Source organism: Sorghum bicolor, chromosome 2 (assembly GCF_000003195.3).
Source record: "Sorghum bicolor cultivar BTx623 chromosome 2, Sorghum_bicolor_NCBIv3, whole genome shotgun sequence".
Classification (NCBI taxonomy): Eukaryota; Viridiplantae; Streptophyta; class Magnoliopsida; order Poales; family Poaceae; genus Sorghum; species Sorghum bicolor.
The window spans coordinates 66,370,560-66,396,445 of record NC_012871.2 but is presented as its reverse complement, the minus strand read 5'-3'; the positions used below and the strand labels follow the sequence as shown (position 1 = coordinate 66,396,445).

The following is a 25,886-nucleotide window of genomic DNA, read 5'->3' as shown; positions in this document are numbered from 1 at the left end:
AAAATTTTACTGAATGCTCAGACCCTTCCTAATGTACTGTGTGCCTGTGTCGAAATTTCATACCACGTTTTTCTCCATACATCCTTGCGTGCATGCGTCCAAATTTCACACCGTGTTTTTGAGTGCAAATGCATCAAAATTTCCCACCACCCTGGGTTACGAGGAACTAACTGTGTGCCACCTGTTTCATCTCTGTATTTGGATTTTAGTTAAAAGCAACGCTCACTTTGCTCGACCGGCGAGGAGTGTTTGCCAATTCCTCATCGTCAGCAGCATGGGTGGAGGCACCCCCATGCAGTCCGTGCTGTTGGCCCCCGGCGTCAAGGACAAGAAGCTGGTCTCGTTCACCCGCGGCGCGCTCAAGGCAGAGAAGGACGCCGTCACCGGAATCATCCGTTCCATCGTCGCCACGTCCATCCCCGCCCAGCGGAGCGCCTTCCATGCGTTGGACCTCAACAAGGTGCTAGACCTCATTGCGGCGTGGCGCCGCGCGCTCCCCGACGTGCGCCCCTACTACGCCGTCAAGTGCAACCCCGAGCCGGCGATTCTGGGCGCGCTCGCCGCTCTCGGCGCGGGATTCGACTGCGCCAGCCGCGCCGAGGTCGAGGCCGTGCTCCGGCTCGGCGTTCAGCCCAGCAGCATCGTCTACGCCAACCCCTGCAAGCCCGAGCCACACCTCGAGTACGCCGCGGAGGTCGGCGTCAACCTCGCCACCTACGACTCCGAGGAGGAGGTGGCCAAGGTCAGGCGCTGCCACCCCAAGTGCGAGCTCCTGCTCCGCCTCAAGGGCCCCGACGGCGCCGAGGCCAAGTACAATCTGGGGACCAAGTACGGCGCGCACGCCGATGAGGTGGTGCCGCTCCTGCGCGCCGCCCAGCGCGCGGGGATCAACGTGGTCGGCGTCTCCTTCCACGTCGGGAGTGGCGTGTCCCGCGTGGACGTGTACCGCGGGGCCATCGAGGCCGCGCGCGCGGCGTTCGACGAGGCCGTCGCCCTCGGCATGCCCCCCATGCGCGTCCTCGACATCGGAGGCGGATTCACGGCGGGTGCTACGACGTTCGGCGAAGCGGCGGCGGTCGTCAACGACGCGCTCCTGCATTACTTCGGCGACCTGCCGAGCGTGGAGGTGATCGGCGAGCCCGGGCGGTACTTCGCCGAGACAGCGTTCACGCTCGCCGCGCGCGTCATCGGGAAGCGCACGCGCGGGGAGGTGCGCGAGTATTGGATCGACGATGGGCTCTACGGCTCGCTGAACTGCATACTCATGGACCAGTACGATCCGCGTCCGAGACCGCTGGGCAGCCCGCGCCCCGGCGAGAAGACGCACACGTCTACAGTTTTCGGGCCGACGTGCGACTCGCAAGACAGGATGGTGACCGATTACCAGCTGCCGGAGGTAAGTGTGGGCGACTGGCTCATCTTTGACAATATGGGCGCCTACAGCACAGCTGCCGGCTCCAAGTTCAACGGTTTCGACACGTCGGAGATAAAGATCTACGTGGCCTACTCCAACTAAGCAAGAACCGTCTTGTTTGTTTGGCTGATAGGCCATGAAAATAATACTGAATAGCTGGCAAACACAATTGATAAACATCGATGACGTACGTCGAAATGATGATATAATATGGAAGCTGCACTTTACCTTTCTGTCCACCTTAATATATGACGTTTTAGAATGTATTATTTGAGGAAAAAAGGATATATTAGGAGAGAAAGTTGTATCGAGGAATGAGAAGGATAAATATTTATATTTATATTTATATCTATATCTTTATCTATATCTATATCTATAATATAGAGCCAAAATTTTATCCTCATTTTTTGTCCATCTTTCTCTATATTTTGACATGAAACCACATTTTTTATTTCTCAAACTGCACCCACACCCTACATTTATCTCGTATATGATATAAACTTAAGACTCATACTCATACAAGTTAGAAGAACTCACGTCTAGAGATGATAGATAAAGAATCCTACTCCGATAAGTATTAGGTTGTGCTCATATCTCATATGTAACTTGGACTCATGACCCACACTTATACAAGTTACAATGCTCACGTGTAGCAATGATACAGAGTACAATTTCTATATGTATTGAATTTCATTGTAACAAATGAACACATGCGCTAGTTTTAGGAAAAAATTTGAATCATATAATGAGGTCATCTATTTTGAGATAGAGGGGTATACCTATATTATATTTGTTATATCTATCTTTATCTCTATTCTATATACCTAACATTAATGAGCCATAATTTCCCTTTTATTTTTTGTCCATTTCTTATAACTAACTGTGTGAATTGGAAATTATCTTCGTTCGTCTCTCTACAACTCTCCTATTTTATATAATATATTGGATACTAGCTCTTAAGGTAACCTAGATAGTTACAAATCCTAATCCAAATAGATCCTTCTGATCCTGAATAAGTTTAATAGGAATCATAATTCGAATAGAAAAGATACAGGTAGACATTAGACAAAATCGTATCTTATTTTTTATATTTATATCTAATCTAATCTAATCTAGCCAAAATTTTAGCCTTTTTTTGTCCGCCTCTCCCTAACTAACTCCATGAATGTAGAAGTTGTTTATATTCATATGTCTACAACCCTATATGGTAATGGCTTGGCATAATTTCTTGAGGTAAACCTCGACAGCTAGGAATCCTTTTCCAAATAGATTTCTCAATCCTGAGTAAGTTGAATATGAATCCTAGAAAAGAAAAACAATAGAAATTAGTATTAGTTTTGGTTCTTTTTTTGTTTTTTTTGTTTTTTCTCTGTTATTTTCCACGTGAACGTTCCAATTTCCGTTAGGAGCAAGAGAGAGTTGTCCATCACGCACATGGTACCATCTGTGAGTCGTCGGCCATCTTGCACAGAGTACCAGTACCATCCAGTAAAAGAAAAACATTATTAAATGGCTAGTAGATTTGATTGATAAGCTTAAAGGAACAATTTCTTTTTTAATTTCTTTTTCTATTCAGATATCTTCTTTTTGCCGATTTCATTCTTTTTTTCTCCCGTTGCAAACCTGTTCATGTGAATGCGAAAAATAAAAACTGGCACATGAATAATATACTAACAATGAAAACAAAGAATAAAAGCAACATAGTAGACTTTTTTTTGACAGAAAGACTATTATTTATGAACTAGCAGCGAAGCGTCGCAAAGCTAGTACATGATTCCGAGATTATATCTTGAGATTGGCGATCATTGCAATATAGTAGACTTTGAACTTCTAGCCTTTTACTGAGAAAGAAATATTCCCATCCTCACGTTATTAATATATTTTTTTGAGCGGGTTATTAATATAATTTTAATTTAAAACAAAACTTGTATTATTATAAGTTGTTTGGTCGATAGTCCAACTATTCAAACTATGATACTAGAACTTAAGTTGCTTGTTATCCAGTCTTTAGCATATTGTACAGTATGCACTAGCCCAATCTCCCCGATAATGGCACGAGGTGGAAAATCGAGAGAGGCCTCCTAGCATGATTATTGGACATAGGACACTCACAATGCAAGACTCTATCATAAAGTCTAAGACAATTAATTATATATTATTTATGGTATTTTGCTAATGTGGTAACATATTTATTGAAAAAAAGTTGAAAAAAATAAGACCTCAAGTCAGCAATTTTGCTTATGTGACGCTCTATTTATTATGCATGACACTCTCATAGAACATACATTGAGACTAGCACATTGAATTACAAGTTCACGCCGACTTGATACAATCTTAACTATTCGTTGTCATATTATTGCCAAAACTAACTTACTCCCTCATCCTAAATTGTAAGTCATTTCAAGAATCTTGAGAGTTAAAGTATTTTCATATTTGACCAAACTTACAGAGAAAAATACTAAGATTTATAACGTAAAGTGAGTATATTATGAAAATATAATTAATGAAGATGATACTTAGTTGTTATCATAATAATAATTATTTTATAATATAAATTTAGTTAAAGTTAGAAAAGTTTGACTCTTCAAAATTCTTAGAATAACTTATAATTTAGGACGGAGGGAGTACATGTCATCCATCCAATGTCCGGGCACCTCTATTTTTTTTTCGTGTCCGTTTTTCCTCTCAGCCTATGTTTTTCATGTTCTTTTTTCCTTTTTCCTCTTTCCTAGAACGTCCGTACATGCACGTGCAGCCCCATCGGCGGACGTGACGACGAACGGGACCGGACGCGCGCGTCCTTTGGGGCGGGGCTGCCGGCCTATTGTCCTAGGCCCCGGAAATCAAAGGGCCCACGTATAAGTATGTACGGTGGTACTTAAAAGTAGGATAATGTAGATACGTATGGCCCAGAACAGCAGGACTGACTGGAAGGAAGAAAAAATACCACTACGAATGCATCATGGCCTGATCGTTAGATCGATTAGGGCACTCACAATGCAGACTCTATCTAGAGTCTAAAGTTATTTATTACCTCAAACAATATGGACTTAGAGTCTAAATAAGACTTGGAGTCTTATTTTTCTACCTCTTTCTTCAATAAATAAGCCGCCACATCAGTAAAATATTATAAATAATATGTAATTAATTGTCTTGAACTTTGTGATAAAGTCTTGCATTGTGAGTGCCTTTAGACGACTACAGGAATGGCCCAAGCGATCACGATCACACGACTACATGAGCAGCGACCCTCGACCCTTTCCGAAGTCTTCAATTGCTTCGAGGCGTGTTTCAGGGTTTGATTGAGGATGTTAAAAGTTTAACCGATACTATAATATTTTTATCTTATTTGATAATTAGTATTTAATTATAAACTAATTAAGTTTAAAACATTCGTTTTATATACTCTCTACTGTGTATTTTAGTTTCGTAAATAGTTTAGATTTAATATTCTATACATATATCCAAACTTTTAATATAAAGAGAGTTAAATTTTATCGGTGCCAATCAAACGGGACCTTACTGCCCGGACTCAACTCCTCGTTCGTCAAGTAAGGTAGGGTGCCTACCCGTACAGGCCTATAATTCTTTTTCAATATTAACTGCATGTAGAAGAAATATTTCTATAAAATAATTCATATACATATAATTATCTTAAAAAAATTCTTCTAGCATTCCTATACGAAGTCATTGATAATGATATTAATATAAATCTCATTCAACGATCATTTCTTATTTTCTCAATGCATAATAATGTTGTCTATTAATAAGCTTGTTAGGTTTTTTTTTAGCATGAACGCGACAGGTCTGGTGACAAAACAATACTAGTAAGCAAGAACGTGACAGGTCATATACACTATTGTCTAGCTCCATTCACTTGTTTTATATGACATATTTTTTCTATCAATCATTAGTATTTTTTTATAATAAATCAACAAATAATATTTTCAATTATAACTTTTTAAACCAGACTCGTGTCGTCGTCTAAGGCCAGTCTCAATGGCCCGTTTCAATGCACTGTTTCCAAAACAAATCTGCTGACAGAGCATCAATAAAACGAACAATGAAACAAACTCCACAATGCATGAGTTTCACCTTGATGTTTCCTAGGCTGGGCAAAGCATTTAATTACTGCAAAATGATTGGATCACATGCAAGATGGTGAAACGATTTAGTCCTCAGTAGGGATTTCATCCTGTTTCACCGCGTGGGAAACAACGCCAGCAGAGTTTCACCATGGTGAAACTACTTCCTTCTCTCTTCTCTTCGTTTCATACAAAAGTACAATTTTACTGACATGACGCTCTAATAAATGTGCATGACATCCTGATGAAACCTCCACTGACACTGGCCTAATGGATCTACGATCAGGCCATGATGGATTCGTAGTGTGATTTGTCTTCCTTCACAGTCATGAGGGCCAACGTATCTACATTATCCTATTATTAGTACTACTGTTCATACCTATGCGTGGGCCCTTTGATTTCCGAGGCCTAAGACAGTAGGACAGCAGCCCTTACATTGGGTTGTTGTTTAAGGCCTTGTTTAGTTTTAAAATTTTTTACAAAATAAGAATAGTAGCATTTTTGACAAATATTGTTCAATTATAAACTAATTAGGCTCAAAAGATTCGTCTCGTCAATTTCGACCAGACTGTGTAATTAGTTTTTATTTTCGTTTATATTTAATACTCCATGCATGCGTCTTAAGATTTGATGTGACAGGGAATCTGAAAAATTTTGGGAACTAAACAAGGGCTAAGATTTCTCATCACATCGAATCTTACGACATATATATATAATATTAAATAGAAATGAAAATAAAAACTAATTATACAGTTTACATATAAATCGTAAGATGAATCTTTTAAGCTTAGTTACTCCGTGGTTCGTCCGTGGTGAAAAGAAGTAGCATTTCCGTTGAAAGTGAGCCCTAGGTTTAAAAATGTCGATTCACACTTTAAAACATTTTTTAAAAGTAACTAAAGTTTATTGCATATGATTTAATATAGTAGTATGTACTCACTTTGTATAGATTTAGAGTTGACTAATACACATACCATTAGTACTTGTGGTTCTAAACTTATTTTTACTGACGATTTTACCAACCGTCAGGGCGAAAGGCACTAAAAGTCATGAACTTCACGAGCGTCTTCTAAAGAACTGCCACAATAAATATTTACACTAGAAAATCACCACTTAAATCAACTACACTACAAATATTTTTCTAAAATTGCAAATCAGACTTCAAAATAGCAAAAAAAAAATATCCAAGGAGGCTCGCACGAGGCAACCACACACAGTTCTAACCATTTACTTTCCTTTTCACAAGAAATCCATGCATGTGACCCCAATTGAACTAAACACATCAAGTCTCACGTGTTACTCCTCTTACAATTGGACCCTAAACTCCCTTGTGGCTAAATAGAAGAAATATATTCCCTTGGTACACTAATATAAGATTTCTTTTAGGTGGTGTCATCCTTTTTGCCTGCCTCTATTATTTTCGGTCAAACCCCCATCTTGAACGGTCGTCTCGGTTAGTGTTTAACAGAGACAATCGCCTCCTAAGATCGAGGCAGTTATTATAACCCAATGGCACCTAAAATCGATTTAAGAAGGCGAGCGCTTTAAAACAACCGACTCAAAAAAGGGTCTATTTTTAGGCGGTTGTCTTAAAGCACTTGTCTCCGTAAATCTATATTCAGAGGTGGGTGTACTATAATGTTCGTCGCCTAAAAAGGCTGGGGACCAATAAGCCCAGTCGAGCTGGATGTTTTATATATATATATATATATATATATATATATATATATATGAACTTAGAGTTTGGGGCATCCTTCTCACTCCTCGGCCAGTCTCTCTGACTCATCCTCCCTCTCTCTCTCTCTCTCTCTCTCTCTCTCTCCCTCCCTTCCTCGTATAGATCTCTCACCCTCTCCCACTCACTCACTCTATCTCTGCTCAGATCCGGCGGTGCTAGGATGCCGCGGCAGTGCAAGGCACCCGTGGCCGTGCGAGGCGCTCGTGGCGGCATGAAGCGAGCAACATGGGGCTGCCTCGGCACTAGGCGAGCGGCGCTGGTCCATAGCAGTGCTTGGCCCTCGGCCCTCGGCGTGGGGCCATGATGGCACTTGGCGAGCGACGCGAGGCCATGGCCAAGAGGAGTTCCTGGCGGCACATCTGGCGAGGAGGAGCACCGCGGCGACTCTTGGCCCTAGGGCCACGATGACGCTTGGCTCCCAACGGTGGATCTAACGAGGAGGAACCCACGATGCCAGATCTGGCAAGCTGCAATGGAGGCAGCCCCTGGATGGGCTCTGCGGGCCTATCCATGGGGTTTTTTTTTCCATTAAATCTCCATTAATGGATGATTTTGATTGGAGGCGGTTGCAATGCCCACCTTCTTTAATCTGTTTTTTCTGCCTCCATTAAACTCTGTGTAGGAGCATTATTCACTCATGCAAATTTTAAAATAAAGATTTAAAGCCCTAAATGGATTAAAATGAAAAGATTTTAACTACAAAGTTTTAGATCCCATCGAGGTATATAACTTTGCTTTTAACTATTTTTCTATCCGAGGCCATTTAAAAAATTCAAAAAATATAAATTTTAAATTATTAATCTTAAAACATAATTTTTGTGCCCTAAATGGTTTTAAATGAGAAGGATGTCAACTACAAAGTTAAGTTGTAGATCTTTTCAAATGTTACAAATTTTGTTCAGACTATTTTCCGTCCCACATCATTTAAAAACTCATAAAAATATTTTAAATTATCTGTAGTGGCGTTCGGTTAAAAAACCTAGTAAAAATGCATTTTTAGTGGTTGTTTTCTTAAGGCTATCATAAGTAGAAATAATGTATTTTTACTTGCGCCAAACTTAAGAAAACAATCCGTAAAAATAAATTTACAATGGCAGTTCATAGCTTAGACCCACAGTTTTATTTCTAACGGCGTCTACACATTATGAATCGCCAGTAAAAAAAATAGCGACCGTCAGCAAAAATCAATTGTGTACTAGTGCATGTTGGAACCTAACGTTAAAACAAACCACTTCTCAGATATTTTTCGAGACCGCGACTTCACGCAGAAGAGCCGACGGAATGGCAAAGTAACTGAAACAATGAATTTGCAAGTAATCTATGGATTACCAACGAAGTCCACCACACAAACAAAAGCAATAAACATGAGGTGGGGGACCCTCCACATGACAATCCCATGTAACTGAACCTAATACAAAATAACTCAACATGTTGGTAGCCAGCAGTGAAGTGTAGCGGTAGATGAAAACCCTCCAGACAACAAAGCATCTGTTCAAGCAACCTCAACAACAAAGCATCTGCAAGAAGAGACGACGACCTTGGTGGTAAAGTATCCACCGAAAACCCCTCGGCGGCAAAGCATCCCCTAGAAAACATGACCGACCCGCGCGCGGCAACCAACTCCTCTAAGTCACTGAGGGCCCTCATGACCACAGGTGAGGAGTAGCTCCATACCAAGGCGCGCGGCGACAACAACTCACCCCCCATGGCACAGGCGGCAAAGCATTCGCCCATACACAAGGACCATCGACGCGATAAAGCATTTGTGGATGGGGGCCAACCTGCGCACAACATCTTGGAGTCGCCCTCAGAGTACTCCTCCGAGGGGCCAACCCACGCGCAGCATCTCGGAGTCGCCCTCGGAGTACTCCTCCGAGGGGCCAACCCGCGCGCATGCAGCATCTCGGAGTCGCCCTCGGAGTACTCCTCCGAGGGGCCAACCCGCGCGCATGCAGCATCTCGAAGTCGCCCTCGGAGTACTCCTCCGAGTTACTAAGGACACAATGCCCACTACGAACGAGGAGCACTTCCAAGTCACCCTCTGAGTACTCCTGTGAGTCACTGAGGGCTAGGACCACGGGTGAGGAGCCACTTCTCGGATATCATACCCTATATCCAAATGAGATGGGTAAATATTTGGACGTGGCCATTGGATGGATATCCACCGCCAATAGCTATAATTGCTTTCTTTTTTTTCTTTTCTTTCTCTAAACTAAAGCGTCCCTAAAGCTAGCTTGTCCTAGTCTTCTAGATGTTGTGTTTATTTTCTCAAAAGAAATTATATTGTCACCATTTCCTTCCTCTTCTATAAATTGACATGATCGAGTTGATCGACACCCCACCCGCGTCTACCCCATCAGCTTAAGCTACATAGCCCAGTCTCTACTCACCCACACGCGCGCTTACCTTCCTTCTTCGACTTCTCTCCCAATTCCAAAGCCGCTGTGCATGTGCTAGACCACAGCTGCTGTGAGCGCTGAACCTGAACGCGTGGTCACGTCGGCCTGCGGAGGAGAGGGAGATAGCGTACGTCCTGCCCACCACCATGAAGACCGGCTCCGAAGGTATATAATCCCTTCATACTCAAAGTCAAAAATAAAGTTGTTGAACTCGTGATCTTAGGTCTTGTTTAGTTTCTAAAATTTTTTAGTTTTGGGTACTATAATAATTTTGTTTTTATTTAACAATTATTGTTCAATCATGGACTAATTAGGCCTAAAAGATTTCCGCGAGTTACAGCCAAATTGTGTAATTAATTTTTATTTTTGACTATATTTAATATTTTACACATGTGCCGTAAGATTTGATGTGACGAGGAATCTTGAAAAGTTTTTGGTTTTAGGTTGAACTATAAACAAGGCCTTACCATGAAGACCCGTGGTCCTGAACCTTTTAGGCCTTGTTTAGTTCCCACCAAAATCTAAAAAGTTTTCAAGATTCTCCATCACATCGAATCTTGCGGCACATGCATGAAGCACTAACTATAGACGAAAAAATAACTAATTACACAATTTGCCTATAAATCACGAGACGAGTCTTTTGACCCTAGTTAGTCTATGATTGGACAATATTTGCCACAAACAAACGGAAGTGCTATAGTAACGAAATCCAAAAAATTTCACATCTAAACAAGACCTTATTGTGTAAGATCATGCATGCATGCCTGATGCCTCCATATATGCATGGAAGGGTCCACGCCTAGCTTTCTTGTAATGGACTTCAGGTAGCAATTTGGTTTGGTAGCGAGACAAGGACAAAGTCACATATATGTAAGTGGTATATATATCAATGTTTGGTCTGGGCCTTTGGGGATAACCGGGCCGGAACGGACCATCCCACTAGCTATATATGCATGGGTCAAAATCGTTCTAAAGAAATGGAGGGACGCCGAGAGATGAGCCCTGCGCGGCGCGAGTGCACGGGCATGCAGGAAAGAGAGGGCCTCGCCAAGAGCCCGAGAGTACCTGCGTGCACGGAGCGCATGCAGCAGCCATGCATGGGGAGCCCCGGGGGCGCTGGGGTCGAGAGGCGCGGCGACCGCGGGGCGCTGGGGGCAACAGGCGGCCGGGGACGCCGGCGAGTAGGCAGAGAAGGATACAGGTGACAGCGAAGAACAGGCGGGGAACAAGATAAGTTGGCTCAATCTAGCAACTATAGCATGTGTAAAGGAAATATTCCTTATGGTTCAATTTCCTATCCAACCTTTCAATAAACCAAACACTTCTGAAAAAATGGGCCGTCATCTCATTTAGCCCTATCCAACCTGTTTGGTTCAACCTTGCCTTTCGATCGTAACAGCACTACAGCAGCACGATCGAGGGGAAGCATCTATATGGCACCTGCATTTTCTTCTAAATAAGTTTCAAATCTTTCTAATCATAAACTTTTCCATAATTATCTATATGACCTCCAAACTTAATTTAATGGTGGTGAACTAATATTCTACTGGATGGACAAAATAAATTGCAGGAATAACAACAATGACCAGAGCCCACCCTTTAGACCCACTATCTGCTGCTGAAATTGAAGTTTCTGTAGCAACTGTAAAAGCAGCTGCAAGATCTGCTAAGGTTTGGCAACAAGTTTTCAGCTACTTCCTCATTAAAAGCTTGAAAAATAAGGACTTCGCTTTATCAATAGAGAAAAGAACTTAGGTGGTAAAGCTTGAATAATACTCCATATGCAGGAAAGAGACAGTGTATGCGTTTTGTTGAAGTCGTGCTGCTGGAGCCTGAAAAGAATGTTGTGGCACTAGCTGATGCCTACCATTTCCAGCCTTCAGTGCTCCCTCGAATGCAAGGTTATGATGGTGTTCCAAGCATCTTGCCTCCTAGGAGGGCTAGGCTTGTTGTCTACAACAAGCTCTCAAATGAGACCAGTATTTGGATACTGGAGCTCTCTGAAATGCATGCAGCTGCTAACGAGGGTGGACATGAAACATGCAATGTGATATCATCTGAAGTTGTTCGTGATGTTCAGCCCGCAATGGTATATTTTATCTACAATTAGTTCATTTGGAATCTTGCTTAGCTTATGGTTATTCTATCTCATGTGTATCATTAATTCACCCATGGAATAGCACTACTGGAAACACGTGCTTTGCCAAGGACCTGAGGTTTTGCCGAGGGCCAAATCCTAGGCACTCGGCAAAGACACTATTTGCCGAGGGCCAGCCCCAGGAGCCCTCAGCAAAGAACGACCCTCGGCAAATTAGGCCCGTTGGGTCATGGTGGCCACTCCCATCAGACTTTGCCGAGTGCCCAATAAAGAGGTCTTTGCCAAAGGCAGCCCTCGTCAAAGCCTTTGCCGAGGATTTCTGGGTCTCTGGCCCTCGGCAAAGCATGCGAGTCCAGTAGTGACATAATAGTTTTCTAAGGCCTGACATTGATGTTTTAAAATCAAGCCTAAAATGTTGATAAATATTTGATAGGATGTTATGGAGGATGCCGAATGTGAAGCTATTGTCAAAAGCTATCCACCATTTATTGAAGCTATGAATAAAAGAGGCATAGATAACATGGAACTTGTAATGGTAGATGCGTGGTAAGTTATTCACAAAAAAAATACAAGAAGAAGTAACCCTCCTCTTTCGTTGCATCTTTCATTGAGGGTAATTATAATTATATGAGTATTGAAAGTTGGATCATAAACTTCGCTACTAAATCTTCAGGTTTGCTGGCTACTATAGCAAATCTGATGCTCCCAGCCGCAGGCTTAGCAAGCCTTTAATATTTTGCAGAACTGAGAATTGTGGACCCATGGACAATGGTTACGCACGCCCTGTTGAAGGGATCCATATTGTTGTTGATATGCAGAACAATGTTGTCACAGAGTTTGAAGATTGGAAGTTGATTCCTCTCCCTCCACCAGATCATTTGAGAAACTACACTCCTGGTGAAACTAGAGGTGGAGTTGACAGAAGTGATGTGAAACCACTTATTATCAATCAGCCTGAGGGCCCAAGTTTCAATGTTACTGGCCATTTTGTGGAATGGCAGAAGGTAAATGCTTGTTATGATTTTTATTCCTACTATGATAGTATTAATTAAAAAAATTCCCTTCAGAGTAATGACATGAACTTAATGGGTTGACCAGTGGAATTTTCGTATTGGCTTCACCCCCGTAGAGGGTTTGGTTATCTACTCTGTTGCATATAATGATGGTAGCCTTGGACGTCGACCCATAGCACATAGGCTAAGCTTTGTTGAGATGGTTGTTCCATATGGAGATCCAAATGAACCACATTGTCGCAAGAATGCATTCGATGCTGGAGAATATGGACTTGGAAAATGTGCTCATTCTCTTAAGAAGGTCGTTTGTTCATTTGTCGGCACATTATATTATTCTTTTATTTAACATCTTAGCTTTTATGTGACTGTATATATTGTTTACCTTTTTTGTACAGGATTGTGACTGCTTGGGCTGCATAAAATATTTTGATGCGCATTTCACGAACTTTAATGGTGGTGTGGAAATAATTAAGAATTGTATTTGTTTGCATGAGGAGGACCACGGAATTCTCTGGAAGCACCAAGATTGGAGAACTGGTTTAGCAGAAGTTAGGCGATCAAGAAGACTCACAGCCTCATTCATTTGTACAATTGCAAACTACGAATATGGCTTTTACTGGCACTTTTATCAGGCTAGTATCCAAAAGAGCTTTTGTTTAGGCAACAATTAGTGACCTCCAAGATGAATTTATTAATTTTTCAAAGTCTTGAATGATATAATACCAGTTTTGCATGTATAAATTTCATGATAATTATAGGTTTCCAAAGCGATAAATTAAGAAATTTTATTTTGGATACTGAGGCTACAAGGATTTTATATAGTACTTTGCTTTTGCATTTTGATTTCTTACTGATTTACATGGTTGTAGGACGGCAAAATAGAAGCAGAAATAAAGCTTACTGGGATTCTTAGCATGGGAGCACTGATGCCTGGCGAGTCAAGGAAATATGGCACAACAATTGCCACCGGTCTTTATGCGCCTATTCACCAGCATTTCTTTGTTGCCCGTATGGACATGGATGTTGATTGCAACCCAAATGAGCCTCATAATCAGGTGGCAAGCATTATCTCATTGCATAGTATTTTTATTTAAGTTAAAATTCTATTATATCTTTTGCTACTAAACTAATAGCATGAAAGCAAAAGCATACGCTTTGTTCTTAATTACAAAGACTAATCAGGAAGTAATTATTGAAAAGGATACATTTTGCTACTGATCAATGAGCACGAAGATTGTTCTCTCTTGTATAAAAAAAGCTCAAGAAGAATCCCATTTCAAAAAATGTCTCTACACTACATCACCACTTACAATGGTGATCAATGGTATGACACATATTCTTTTCTCGTCCTACAGGTTGTTGAGGTTAATGTTAAAGTTGAAAGTGCAGGTCCACATAATGTGCATCACAATGCCTTCTATGCTGAAGAGAAATTATTGAAGTCTGAGCTACAAGCAGTGCGAGATTGTGACCCTTTATCTAAGCGTCATTGGATTGTAAGAGATCATGCTTGTTGCCATTGCCTTCACTTGTTCTGACCAACATTATGTTATGATACTATTGATCATCTACTGGAGTTGAGAGCATATACCATTGTTATATATTGTGCTTCAAATACTCGAATATTCTTTTTCTATTATTCAATGACAACTGAAACATGTTAATTGCTCTTCATCATAATATTTGAAATTCTAAATTCAATAATTACCTAGAATTCATATATCTATAATGAAAATGCAAATACTTCTGGACATAGCCCCCTTCCAATGATATTTGATTTGATTCTCCAATGATTGAGCACATGTCATAGCTAATACTTTCATGAATAATGATGGAAAATATTGCCAAAGCACATTTTTTATATTGACACTTTGGGTTACCAAATATAATATCCCAATATTTCTCATCTGGATCTTTGTTTTTGCATGATGATTATCAGGTAAGGAACACGAGAACTGTGAATCGTACCCGGAAACTAACTGGCTACAAGCTCATGCCTGGTTCAAACTGTAAACCAATGGCTCTACCCGAGGCAAAATTTTTAAGAAGAGCTGGGTTTCTAAAGCACAATCTTTGGGTTACACCATACAAGAGTGATGAGATGTTTCCTGGAGGAGACTTCCCTAATCAGAATCCTCATATTGATGAGGGTTTACCTACATGGGTCAAGAAGGATAGATCTCTAGAGGAAACTGATATTGTTCTGTGGTACTTTATTCCATTCACATTATCTTCTCAAATACTATTCACCACATATACACTAAAAATTTGCAAACTCTTGTAAATTTAGGTTCTGCAACTCTCATAAATGCATTCCACATCTATAGGTACGTGTTCGGGCTCACCCATATCCCAAGGCTAGAAGATTGGCCTGTCATGCCAGTTGAGCACATCGGCTTCACACTTGTAGTAATAGTTTTTAAATGTTTAGTTTTTTTATATGCATTGTGTCAATGAATGTTTCTCCAATTTCTATATTTTTTCTTTTGCTTCTAGCTCTCTTGTTGGGTTTCCCCTCTAACCTAATCATCCTTCTTGGTTACTACTAGAAGGATTTATTGTTTGTTGTTGTGGTGAATCAATGGATTCTTCTCTTGACTTGTCGATAGCCTCTCACACATTGGCTTTTGGCATCACAGAGATTAAGGACTATTTATATTTTTTTTCTGCAGCCGCATGGATTCTTCAATTGTTCCCCTGCGATTGACGTGCCTCCCATCTCTTCGAGTGTTTGATGTCATGGAGCTGAGTTGAAGCTATTTGGGACATGCTAATTTCCAAATTTTGAGTTTCTCAACTCCTCGAGCAAACATATAGCATCTATATATGTCTAGTACCATATTTGTGTCAATCCAATAGAACCAAAATAAATGGTTTTTGTTTTAGCTTGTGGATTTTTTGCTGTTTTGTAATAGTGTACTCCCCTCTAACTTTCTTAATTAGAGAGTGATGACATTACTATGCATAAATAACTTCATGTTACATGAAGTTACTTTAGATTAGCGAAGTAAGGCTGCAGCCTTAATGCACAACAGATGCACAACCACATAGAACATGGTCTTAGACATCCCACAAACAAGTGTCCATAATTGTACCAATTACAAACAGTAAAATCAGGGTTGGACAACTCAAAGGGAGAGAAACAAATATTGAGTTGAACCTTTGTCCAATGGCCAAGGTGAATGTAGCAAAACCACACAATTTATGCTACGGCAACTACACCTGCTATCATCTTGTGGATCACTAGCTGATACCCACTTGAGAAAAATATAAATGTTGTAATCTTTCGAGTGCCCACGAAGGATCCTGATTATACTACTTTTACAACTCAGGATCAAATATTAGGATTTAGAACGTTCACATCCACACATAGATTGCATTGGGACTAAGATTACTAACCAAAGTGCTTGAAATACATGGTTATTACAATAAGGACTCAGTAAAACTTCATGGATTTCACTCCACTTATTGTAATAAGTAATAACCATGTATTACACTTTTCTGGCATTCTCATATGGGTCTATGAACCCTTAAATTTATCATTTGAATCCTTCAACTTTTTAAGTGATTCATTTCGGTGAGTGAATTCAGATCTATAATTGAACCTAGAGTTAACTTAGAACAAATCACTTGAAAATTTGAAAGACTCGGATGATTACTATGAGAGTCCATGGACCCAAACAATAATATAGAAAAAAAAGTTTAAGGACCCATGTTGCATTTCACTCTTTAAAATGATTACATACACATAAATTTACTCGAGCTAGGTAATGTCAACCACGTAGCTAGATATAGGACTAATAAACAACTCCATAAACAACAACACATCTACCGACGCACTGCTCTTCTTCATCGGTGGCCACGCACCACAACATAACTCCTTGTTTCTATTTTCTGACATCTGAAATGATGAGTCAAGAATCATGAGTACACAATGTACTCCCTCCGTCCCCGAAAGAATCAATTCCTAGGATCTGTGCCAGTCAAACTTTTTAAAGTTTGACTAACTTTATAGAAAAGAGTAACAGCATCTATAATATAAAATACACATTATATGAAAATATATTCTATGATGAATCTAATAATACTAATTTGATACTATAAATCTTAGCATTTTTTTCTAGAAATTTGGTCAAAGTTTAAAAAGTTTGACTTAGGACAACTCTAAAAAATTGACTCTTTCGTGGACGGAGGGAGTACTCCACAAGATTTACTCGAGTACCATAAATATATAGATATAAGACTCTAAGAATATATGTATAGCTGTTTAGTGGGGTTAATTGCCAGAAGTCCACATTCCTCAATCCTTCCTTGATGCTTGGCCAGCACATCGTCTCTAGACATGATGACCATGGGCTTGGGTCATTATTTCCAATCCGCAGCGACCGTCAAGTCGGGCACGCGAGTCGTTAGCTTTTACCCAACCTGACCAAATCCAACATGGGGCTCAGGTCGGGTTCAGCCGGCCAAAACAGTTTCCCTCATCCAACAGATCAACCACCTTCGTAATTAAATCCAAAAAATACTATGATGCTGTCATGAAGAGACGCGGATGCGATTCCAACTTTCCAAGCGATCAAAACCCGCCTCCATAGGCTCTTTGATTACGCGAAGCTCCTTCCATTCTCACGCCGCCGGCCGAGTGGCACTCCTCACATCGTCCCCTCCGCCTCCGGCCTGGTGGCATTGTGATCACGGGCCTCGTTGCCCCGCTACGCCGCGCTGGACCGCGCCGGCCGCACACATGCCCCGGGCCGGGCCTCCTACGAATGCACGGGTCCGCCACATGCGCAAGAGGCCGTCACACTCTTCGCGCGCATTGCATGCGAACGAGGGCTCCAGCTGCTGGATTTGCTGTATCTCGAGAAACACTTGGGCCTTGTTTGGATGTTGTCGTATTCACTTCAATCCATGTGTGTTGGTGTGGATTGGGGTGGAATTTAGTTCAAGTTCCACTCCAATCCACCTCAACACATGTGGATTGACGTGAATACGACTACATCCAAACAACGCCTTGAGAGTCATGGTGCCCAGGCTTTGAGGCTTACGGCAGCAACGGCCATGGTGCCCAGGCGGCGCTGGACGTGTTCCATCTTATGCTGGCATGCAGAAGGCATGCTGCGCTGCGCCCGATGTTACCTTCTTGTCCGTGCTTTCGACTTCGCGCTGCGCACGGTGGACTGGTGGACGGCTGACGGGCTCAGGGTCACCGAGGCCATGCCGTTTGAACCGGGGAAAGACGTCTGGGGCGCGCTGCTCAGTTGTTGCCGGCTGCACGACGACATGAAGCTCGCTGGTCATGCGGACCCATTGAACGCCGGCCGGTACGATCGCCGAGACGTCGTGAGCTGCTACTCGAGGGACGAGGGGTGGACAGGCCGCTAGCAGTTGCAAGCAATATTGTTGAAGACATCGGATCAGGACTAGGATAAGAATCCCCAGCATTTCAGTCCTTCCAGCCGAATAAGAAATGGCACTTCCATCACGGCCACAGTGTGAACATGGGGTTGAACAAAAATGTTCAGAACAGTTGTATAATAGCAATGGAAATGGAAGCATTGTCAAGGATCCTATCATATGGTTCATTTACAAATGCTGGGAAAACTTACAGGAGCACGACTCTACAAACACCACCGACACCTTGAGCTTTCCCTGCGCCAACTATGGATGATTACAGATACAGTACAAGTTCAGTGACAATTGCACCAAGTTTAGACAATTACGAAGCTCGACTCTGAAAAAAAAAATGTAATAATAACTCTACATGGTCAGCGAATCAGGAAGTGAAGTTGAAGCTCCCAGAATCTTGCCGCCAACATCAGGAAAGCATTCTTGGTCTGGCAGTGAGCTGATCTTACCATCAGCCTCCACCTTAACTGGGTACTTGAGGAGGTGCCCTTGTAATGTACTCATTTCTTCGGCTGTAAACCTTTGCCAGTTCTCTACAGCTATTTGATTCACACGCCTTACACACTCCAAACTCGAAGGATCCTTGAAGCGATCATCAACCGTTCCAAGGTGCTCTGCCCAGAGAGACGTTCTATACCCGTATACCTGGAGGGAAAATGATATGTAGGCAAAGCTAACTTAGAAGTGGTAGCATTATTTGTAAATATGGGGTTGTAGAATCACAGAGGGAAAGTAAGTTACTAGCCATTAACAAAACTGCAGTAAGCAAATTTGGTAGAAAGAAGAGGTCAACCTGGCCATGAGGATGTCCATTCTTTGTAGACCATGCATAATGAGGTTGGTATGCACCCATTGCAATTTCAGTATCTCTAGAACCAGCCAGGGATCTCTGGTTGATGTTTGCTGAACCCAGAATGACATATTCATCATCCACAATCATCCCTTTTGCGTGAACATAGATCATGAACCGTCGATATTTTGTAGCTAAGCCCTGCAGATTTTAAAAACAGAAGAAATATTAAATGAATGTGACTGCTTAGTAAATTATTAACAAGAAAATGAATGGAGCTAGGCTCAAGACAACATGACATGTCTACCGCTTCTTCAAAGTACAATGAAGAGCATAGTTTCACATGGAAGGAAGATAATTGCATGGGAAAACAATAGATTGATTAGGGCTGTGGAACACAGGTGCATATATAGGCAAGGATGATCTAGGGTTGGTTTATACAAGTATATAATAGTATCCTTGCCTATCATACAATCTAGAGAAACCACAGCGGCTCAAGGCCCACTAGTTCGGCTTAAAATCCAGATACCCAAGGGCCTAGCCGAACTATATATCTAACGTAGTAACATCACATATTAAATACAATGAATATGGAAAAGTTTTGTATAAAACTGACAAGAGATTTCATTGGCCCTAAGATACATTATTCCTGGCTTCCTAAATTACAACAGAGCCAGAGTCAATGCAAAATGTAAATAAACCAAGACAACACACAAAAAATGATACTACAACATACAAGATCGACAAGCTAGAGCCTAAAATAACATCAGTAATCTAAATCAACTTAAGCAATATAGTGTGTGATGCAAGCAAAAAAATTTACTGATACAACCAATCTAGCCAAAGACTCCATTTAGCCCAACAGCTCACTGCAAGAAGGCATTATTTCCATGCCAAAGTATCAGCATCCTGGAAACCTCTCCTTATGAACTTATATAGCATTTCTGAAGATTTAAAGACTAATAATAGTATTAATATGTACATGAGAGTCGAGTAGAATAGCAGAAGACAGAAACATGACAAGCAGTTATATAAATTTTAGTAGCAAGTAACCTAGACACTTTTTCTTTATCTTTAAAAGAATAAGGAAAAAAATGCAACAACAGATTTACCGCTGCACTTTTATCTGTAGATTTCTCTGATTCTGGGCTGCCATTAGATGGTGGTTCTTCCCGGTTTCCAAGACAAAAGAAGTTCAAGTAATCTTCAAGTTGCATATCCTTAATGTCCATTGCCTTGAGCTCATCTGCAATTATTTTATACATCATCTCCATTGTCTGGGCCTGTAACATGAAGACAAATCATGAACATAGTTACTAAACCCCAATTTCTATGGCATTGTGTGATACTTTCTCTTTCAAAATAAGGTTAAAATAAGTATTTTTAACCATTAAGGAAGCTAGCATACATTACAAATTTGACAATAAGCCTAAAGCTACTCTGAAAATGTACAATTTTTGTGCTTTAAGTAGAGAACAGATTTTGATTAATCACAAGCAAAGATCCACCCCCCACCCCCCCAAAAAAAAGTGTAATACACCCAAGTCTGAACTTATATTGGCCAGTGTGAAATTTAATATACTGCATCCTCAAGGTTAGAAAGCCATGATGATACAGTCACATATATAATCCTCAAAATTTCACTTAACTAGTACATGAAACGACACAGAACATGGAATGTTTGCAGAGAGAAAGAACTCAGAAGACCTCACACAATCGGTTAAACTGTTCTGCCAAATTGTGACCATCAATAAAGGAATTCACCTGAAAGAAAAGGATTTCTTGCACAGATGCTGCAGTAGGGACTCCTTCAGGCCACATTGGTATCACTACATACACTGCAAAGCGTTCTCCCGCTCTAATCTTACTTGCAATTTTGAGGGCCAGTTCTATTGGTATCAGATTATCAGCACCTGCCACGTATTATCATGTAGCCATTAAACATTAACAGTTAAGTCAAGCAACAGCAGCACAGCACTACATAAGGAACAAAGAGAATGTAACCTGCCTATAAAAAACTAAAAAAATGTAAGATCTACCTACGTTTTGTCTGTCGTTCTCCCATATTTTGCAATACAAAATATAAATATATACTCCTTCAGTTCCAAATTGTAAGTTGTTCTGGCTTTTCTAGGTATGTGTCTAGATATTCATTATATATAGATACATAGTAAAAGATATGTAGCTAGAAAAGCCAGAACGACTTACAATTGGGAATAGAGGGGGTATATATATAGCTACCGTTTAACTACGGGTCAAAGAAAAGCAGGGAAAAAGGAGTTAAAACCTGAATTCACATAGGACGGCCAAGCATATGAAGAACCAAGAAAATACTGGTTTTCAATATAAATGAAATGCTGTGCAGATCTGATTGCTCGGACGTATGCAGTGTGGATGCTCTTATCAATTACCAAGTTTTTCCGGCACACAAGATTCTGCACAAATAATTTGAATAATTAGTACCCATAGCAGTTTTCAAATAGTATATTCTCCGTCATTGCTACAAAAGTCGGAAAATATAAATATTGATGTTGACTAACCAGCTTTGAAGCTTCTTTGCTATCACTAGGAAATCCTTTTAGGGAACCAGAGTCAATTGACCGAAATACCTGCAGAGTCAAAATACATTAACGACTCCAGAAAAATTCAAGATTATTTTGACAAAAGTAGAACTTAACAGGCAGCACAATAACCTGAACATGCCACTTTTCATGATCTTCTTCTTTTGAAACCCACAAACTAGGATGATCATTTGGAACATTGGGTGAAGGGCTTAGAATCCATGATATACGCTCCAGCTTAATTAAAGCATCGTCTTTCCAATGAGATACTCTTCTAAACCGGTCACGCCATTTTGTTGCCTTTCGCCACCTTTGCTCAAAATTAAGCAAGACATCATAGGCAGCAGGACCATCAATCCTGCAATGTAAATCATGCCATGGTTGCCTGGGTCCCTTTGCACCTGCCTGCATCAGGTGAATACATATGATTCTAAGAACATTAAAATCTGGATGCATGTAATGTTGTACTGTACATGAAAAATTCAAACTTTCTGCCAAAGCAAATTATTTACAACATGCAAGCACAAAAGAACTCACTGAAAATGTAGGGTTATGGTAATCATTTTGGAATACTGTGTCAAGATCTTTGAAAAGCCTGTGTTCAGGTGTGTCATAGCGGCCATCACAAAGATCTAGGCCCCCAATGAAAGCTGTAATTTTCCGCTTGTTTCCCCTGGCTTGTGTATCAACCAGCACACACTTTTGATGGTGTGTAAACAAAGTCCCAACAACCTGCCAGCTACAAATTCAATGTCATCAACTGCAACAAAAATATTCAACTATTTAGCGCAAAATACAATAAAGTAAAAAACCACAAAATATGGTTCCTGTTTCAAACTAAAGATGATAGATGCCCCTTATACTATTTCAGACACAAAATATGATTGCAATCCTACTCTCCCTTTTAGGTGACCCCCAAGGCCCACTCCTACCCCTAAAAAATGGCACCTGTGCTGGTACAGACTACCACCAGGTACATAGGTTTACACAAAGGTGGTCAGAAGAGAGAGATTTTCACAGAAATGTCTAGCCATGATTGCGCCACTATTAAGATTTTCCTTTGCATGATGGAAAATCATAGCATAATCTTTTTTGAAAGTCCTTTCCCATAACACCACATTAAACTGTATCTTTCGTATAACATGGCGACCTGTTTAAGAAACTTTTCTGTTCCTTTGCAGATATACCCAGTACCAATACTGTTCTGCAAATTTTCAATCAAAGAAGAGATGGTGTGATGTTTCTCAGTAACTTGTGAGCAATATGACATAGGTAAAATTGTTTTTTTTTTCCTTTTCCTGATCAGCATATCTCTAGTATTGAGCCTACCATGAAGTAAGAGCCACGACAGAAGGGAAAAAAAGACTTTGCCTCTGTTCTGGCAAGTATTTTTCCATGAATACCTAAAGTAGCTGGTGGTTGACTTTGGCCCATCAAAAGCCAGTGCATGCTCATTGAAGAGTATGCCTTGTCCTGGTACCCGTCCAAGAATCACATTAAGTAGATACAATTGCTTAAATGCCATCTCTCAGAGATTTAACAATTATGAGATCTGATTTCTTGAAAGAAACCAGCTGAGAAAAATCATATTGCATGTGTTTTCCATCCTAAATGCTGACTGAAGATATACAGTTTCACCATCTCCAATCATGCATAATGCAATTCCTTTGTCAAGATCCAAAAGCTTCAGGTTATCTTCACACCAGAAAGATCCGACATTAGTTTACCAGGCAACCAGCTTGTCTTGGGGGATGTTTGGATTATAGCCACACTCGGACACACCAACTGTGGCGGTGCCACACTTCTGTGGCGGTGTTACCGGACGCCACACCAGTCTGTGAAAAGTTATGGTCACCAAAGATAAATCACCAACCAAACATCACCCTCAGGAGCTGTGGCAGCCATAAAGTGTGGCGTGGGGTGTGATGGCTGGAAACCAAACGTGCCCTTGGTGATAGACCAGTGGCAGCTCAGGTTTAGGTTTTAGGTCTAGAGCATGTTTTTGTGCAGATAGCATGTGGGATCTATCATCACACAAATAGTGTATATCTGACTTCAGCCTTTGTTAGTTCTTAAGGGCACAAACAGCTAAGTAGTGGCAACAAAAAGAAGTGCAGCTTTGGATAGCTGAAGAGTGTTGCAATGAGTCGCAATAAGAATTTGGTGGTCATCCAGTGGCGGATCCACCATGGAGGCTGGAGCCCTACTACCGCCCCCCCCCCCCCCCCGCGGTGACTCTGGATCAGCCACTAATCTGAACATTCATATTAGTCAGTACTATTTTTTGCAATATATGAGTTCACTAAGGCAAAATGGATCTCCAACGTAAAGTTTCACAATGATACCCATCCATTAGGTGTAACCCGTACAAAGAAAGAGAACCATAAATTACTGCCCAAAACTTGCCTGCTGTTTGAAAATGCTCAGCTTATTGCTAGCATATCTAGGAGAGAGAACACAGATGACTGAGGAATGTTTGAAAAACTTCCGAGTTTCTTCATCATGAGTTGCCATAACTCCACCCTGCAAAAGCACAAGAAGGTCTCTTATAGATACTATCACAGGGAAATATTTGCAAAAGGAAGGAACATATTTGCATAAGGAGGGAACAGCATGTTTCGATAGATTCAGAAAGCACAGGTCATGGTTTAAGGAAAATTGAGAACGGGGAATGGATGAAGCTACAAAATGTCCATGGATTGAACAGAGTGTTTTCACATTCTATTATGAACTTGAAACTGGCAATTCTTTGTGATTAAAGTTTTGAACTTGGCCCGATGTATGGGTTGACTCAAGTCCACTGTGCCACAGTAAACTCATATGTATGGACCAGCATCCACGGATTATGGAACCTCACCGTATTGGTGAAGAACTGCCTCTTAGTAGCCAACTAGACATCACATAAACTGGGATGTAAAAGAAAACAATATTATGCAACCTCACCGTCTTGATGAAGAACTTGTCATGCGAAGTCTTGTCATCCCACACCAGCAGGCACACTCTGACACCCTCCTGCGACTTGAACTTAAGCAGGTCGCCAAGCGTAAGGTCGCCACCCTCAGGCAATGGCCGCGACGGCGATGGCTCGCGTACGAGCCGCACCTTATCGTACACCGACCAGCCGACGATATATATCATGTGGTGCGCCTCTAGGATGGCGTGGCAGATGTCCTCCCAGCACGCGTTGTGCTGGAACGTCTTGCCGTCGTCGAGCTCAATCTCGGGCAGGTCCCCTTCCCTGACGTGCGCGTCCTGGTACAGCGTGACTTGGCCGCCGTGGCGGAGCGGGAAGTAGGAGTCCTCGATGCCCCTGTGGTCAGGGTCGCCGGCGATGCCGTGGCGGTAGGCCGGGTTGTTGGCGATGGGCTGGAACTTGAAGCGGAGGCGCAGCGCGGTGTCGGGTTTGTACGGCTTGCCGTTGGTGCCTATGACGGGGAACCAGTCCTCGACCTCGTCGCCCGACACGACGCGTTCGGCGGGGACGGTGACGGTGCCGATGGCCTGCGCGCCGAAGGTGTCGTTGTCCTTGACCTGGAACTCGAGCTCGGCGGCGCGGTGCGCGAGCGGCACGGCGAAGCGCTCCTCCCAGACGGGGTCCTGGGAGTTGGGGATGACGGCGGTGCGCGCCACGACGGCGCCGGACACGGACAGCGTGACGTAGGGGTCGCTGGTGATGATCTTCCGGTGGTGGTGGCGGCCGCCGCGGCCGCCGCCGGGGCCGCGCGCGGCGGCGGTCGGGTGCTTGGTCCCGCAGGAGCTGGGCGGGCGGCATGCGGCGAGGCAGCGGCGGACATGCTCGGAGAACATGTCCATGTTGGGCAGCAGGCGCGCCTCGAGGATCCAGAGGTCGAGGTCGCCGTGCAGGAGGACGGGCTTAGCCGGAGACCCGCCGCCGGCCGGCGACGCCATCGCCGGCGACGGAGCCTCGCGGTCGGGGCAGGGGAGAGGCGGCGGCGAACGTCTAGGCAACCAACCAGAGCCCCTCCAATCCTAGAGGCTAGAGCCACCCCCAATATAACACAGCAGCCTCCTCCGCGGCGGGGATTCCGGTAGGCGGCAGCCCCGGCTCGGCTCAGCCTTGGCGAGTTGGCGGTCGGAAACGGCAAAGCGGGGCGGGGAGGAGGCGGCGAGGCGGGGGTGGGGTGCGGTTCGGCTGGCTGGATCTCGAGATTTGGCAATTTAGCTCGAAATAGTATGGCGATTTTAGTTGCGTTTAATATCAGAGTGAGTTTTTTACTCCACCGTTTGGTGGTGTGATTTCCTCTGATGCGGAGTGGTGCCCTGCAAAAAAAATGGTGGGGGTGCATGGGGGCGCGGCGCAACGGTCGCCCGCCTCTGTACGGTTTCCGTTCCAGCCCACGTCGACGCCTCGTGGGCAC

General features: G+C 42.4%; 3 protein-coding genes across 3 annotated transcripts; 2 read left to right on the top strand and 1 right to left on the bottom strand.

Annotated features, from left to right (window-relative positions):
* On the top strand, positions 275-1,675 carry LOC8054989 (ornithine decarboxylase). The gene has a single exon (XM_021452175.1). It carries the CDS (start codon positions 275-277, stop codon positions 1,514-1,516), a length of 1,242 nt encoding a protein of 413 aa, XP_021307850.1. The 3' UTR covers positions 1,517-1,675.
* LOC8063333 (copper methylamine oxidase) lies at positions 10,632-15,729 on the top strand. The gene is made up of 11 exons (XM_021453576.1): positions 10,632-10,797; positions 11,424-11,725; positions 12,168-12,280; positions 12,408-12,738; positions 12,833-13,048; positions 13,143-13,379; positions 13,617-13,802; positions 14,103-14,243; positions 14,687-14,955; positions 15,075-15,156; positions 15,420-15,729. Exons 1-11 carry the CDS (start codon positions 10,632-10,634, stop codon positions 15,480-15,482), a joined length of 2,106 nt encoding a protein of 701 aa, XP_021309251.1. The 3' UTR covers positions 15,483-15,729.
* On the bottom strand, positions 18,255-25,702 carry LOC8054988 (phospholipase D delta). The gene is made up of 10 exons (XM_021453757.1): positions 24,451-25,702; positions 23,914-24,030; positions 22,045-22,239; positions 21,640-21,912; positions 21,487-21,555; positions 21,234-21,381; positions 20,711-20,859; positions 20,059-20,229; positions 18,950-19,147; positions 18,255-18,801 (listed from the first exon to the last, which is right to left on the bottom strand). Exons 1-10 carry the CDS (start codon positions 25,414-25,416, stop codon positions 18,508-18,510), a joined length of 2,580 nt encoding a protein of 859 aa, XP_021309432.1. The 5' UTR covers positions 25,417-25,702; the 3' UTR covers positions 18,255-18,507.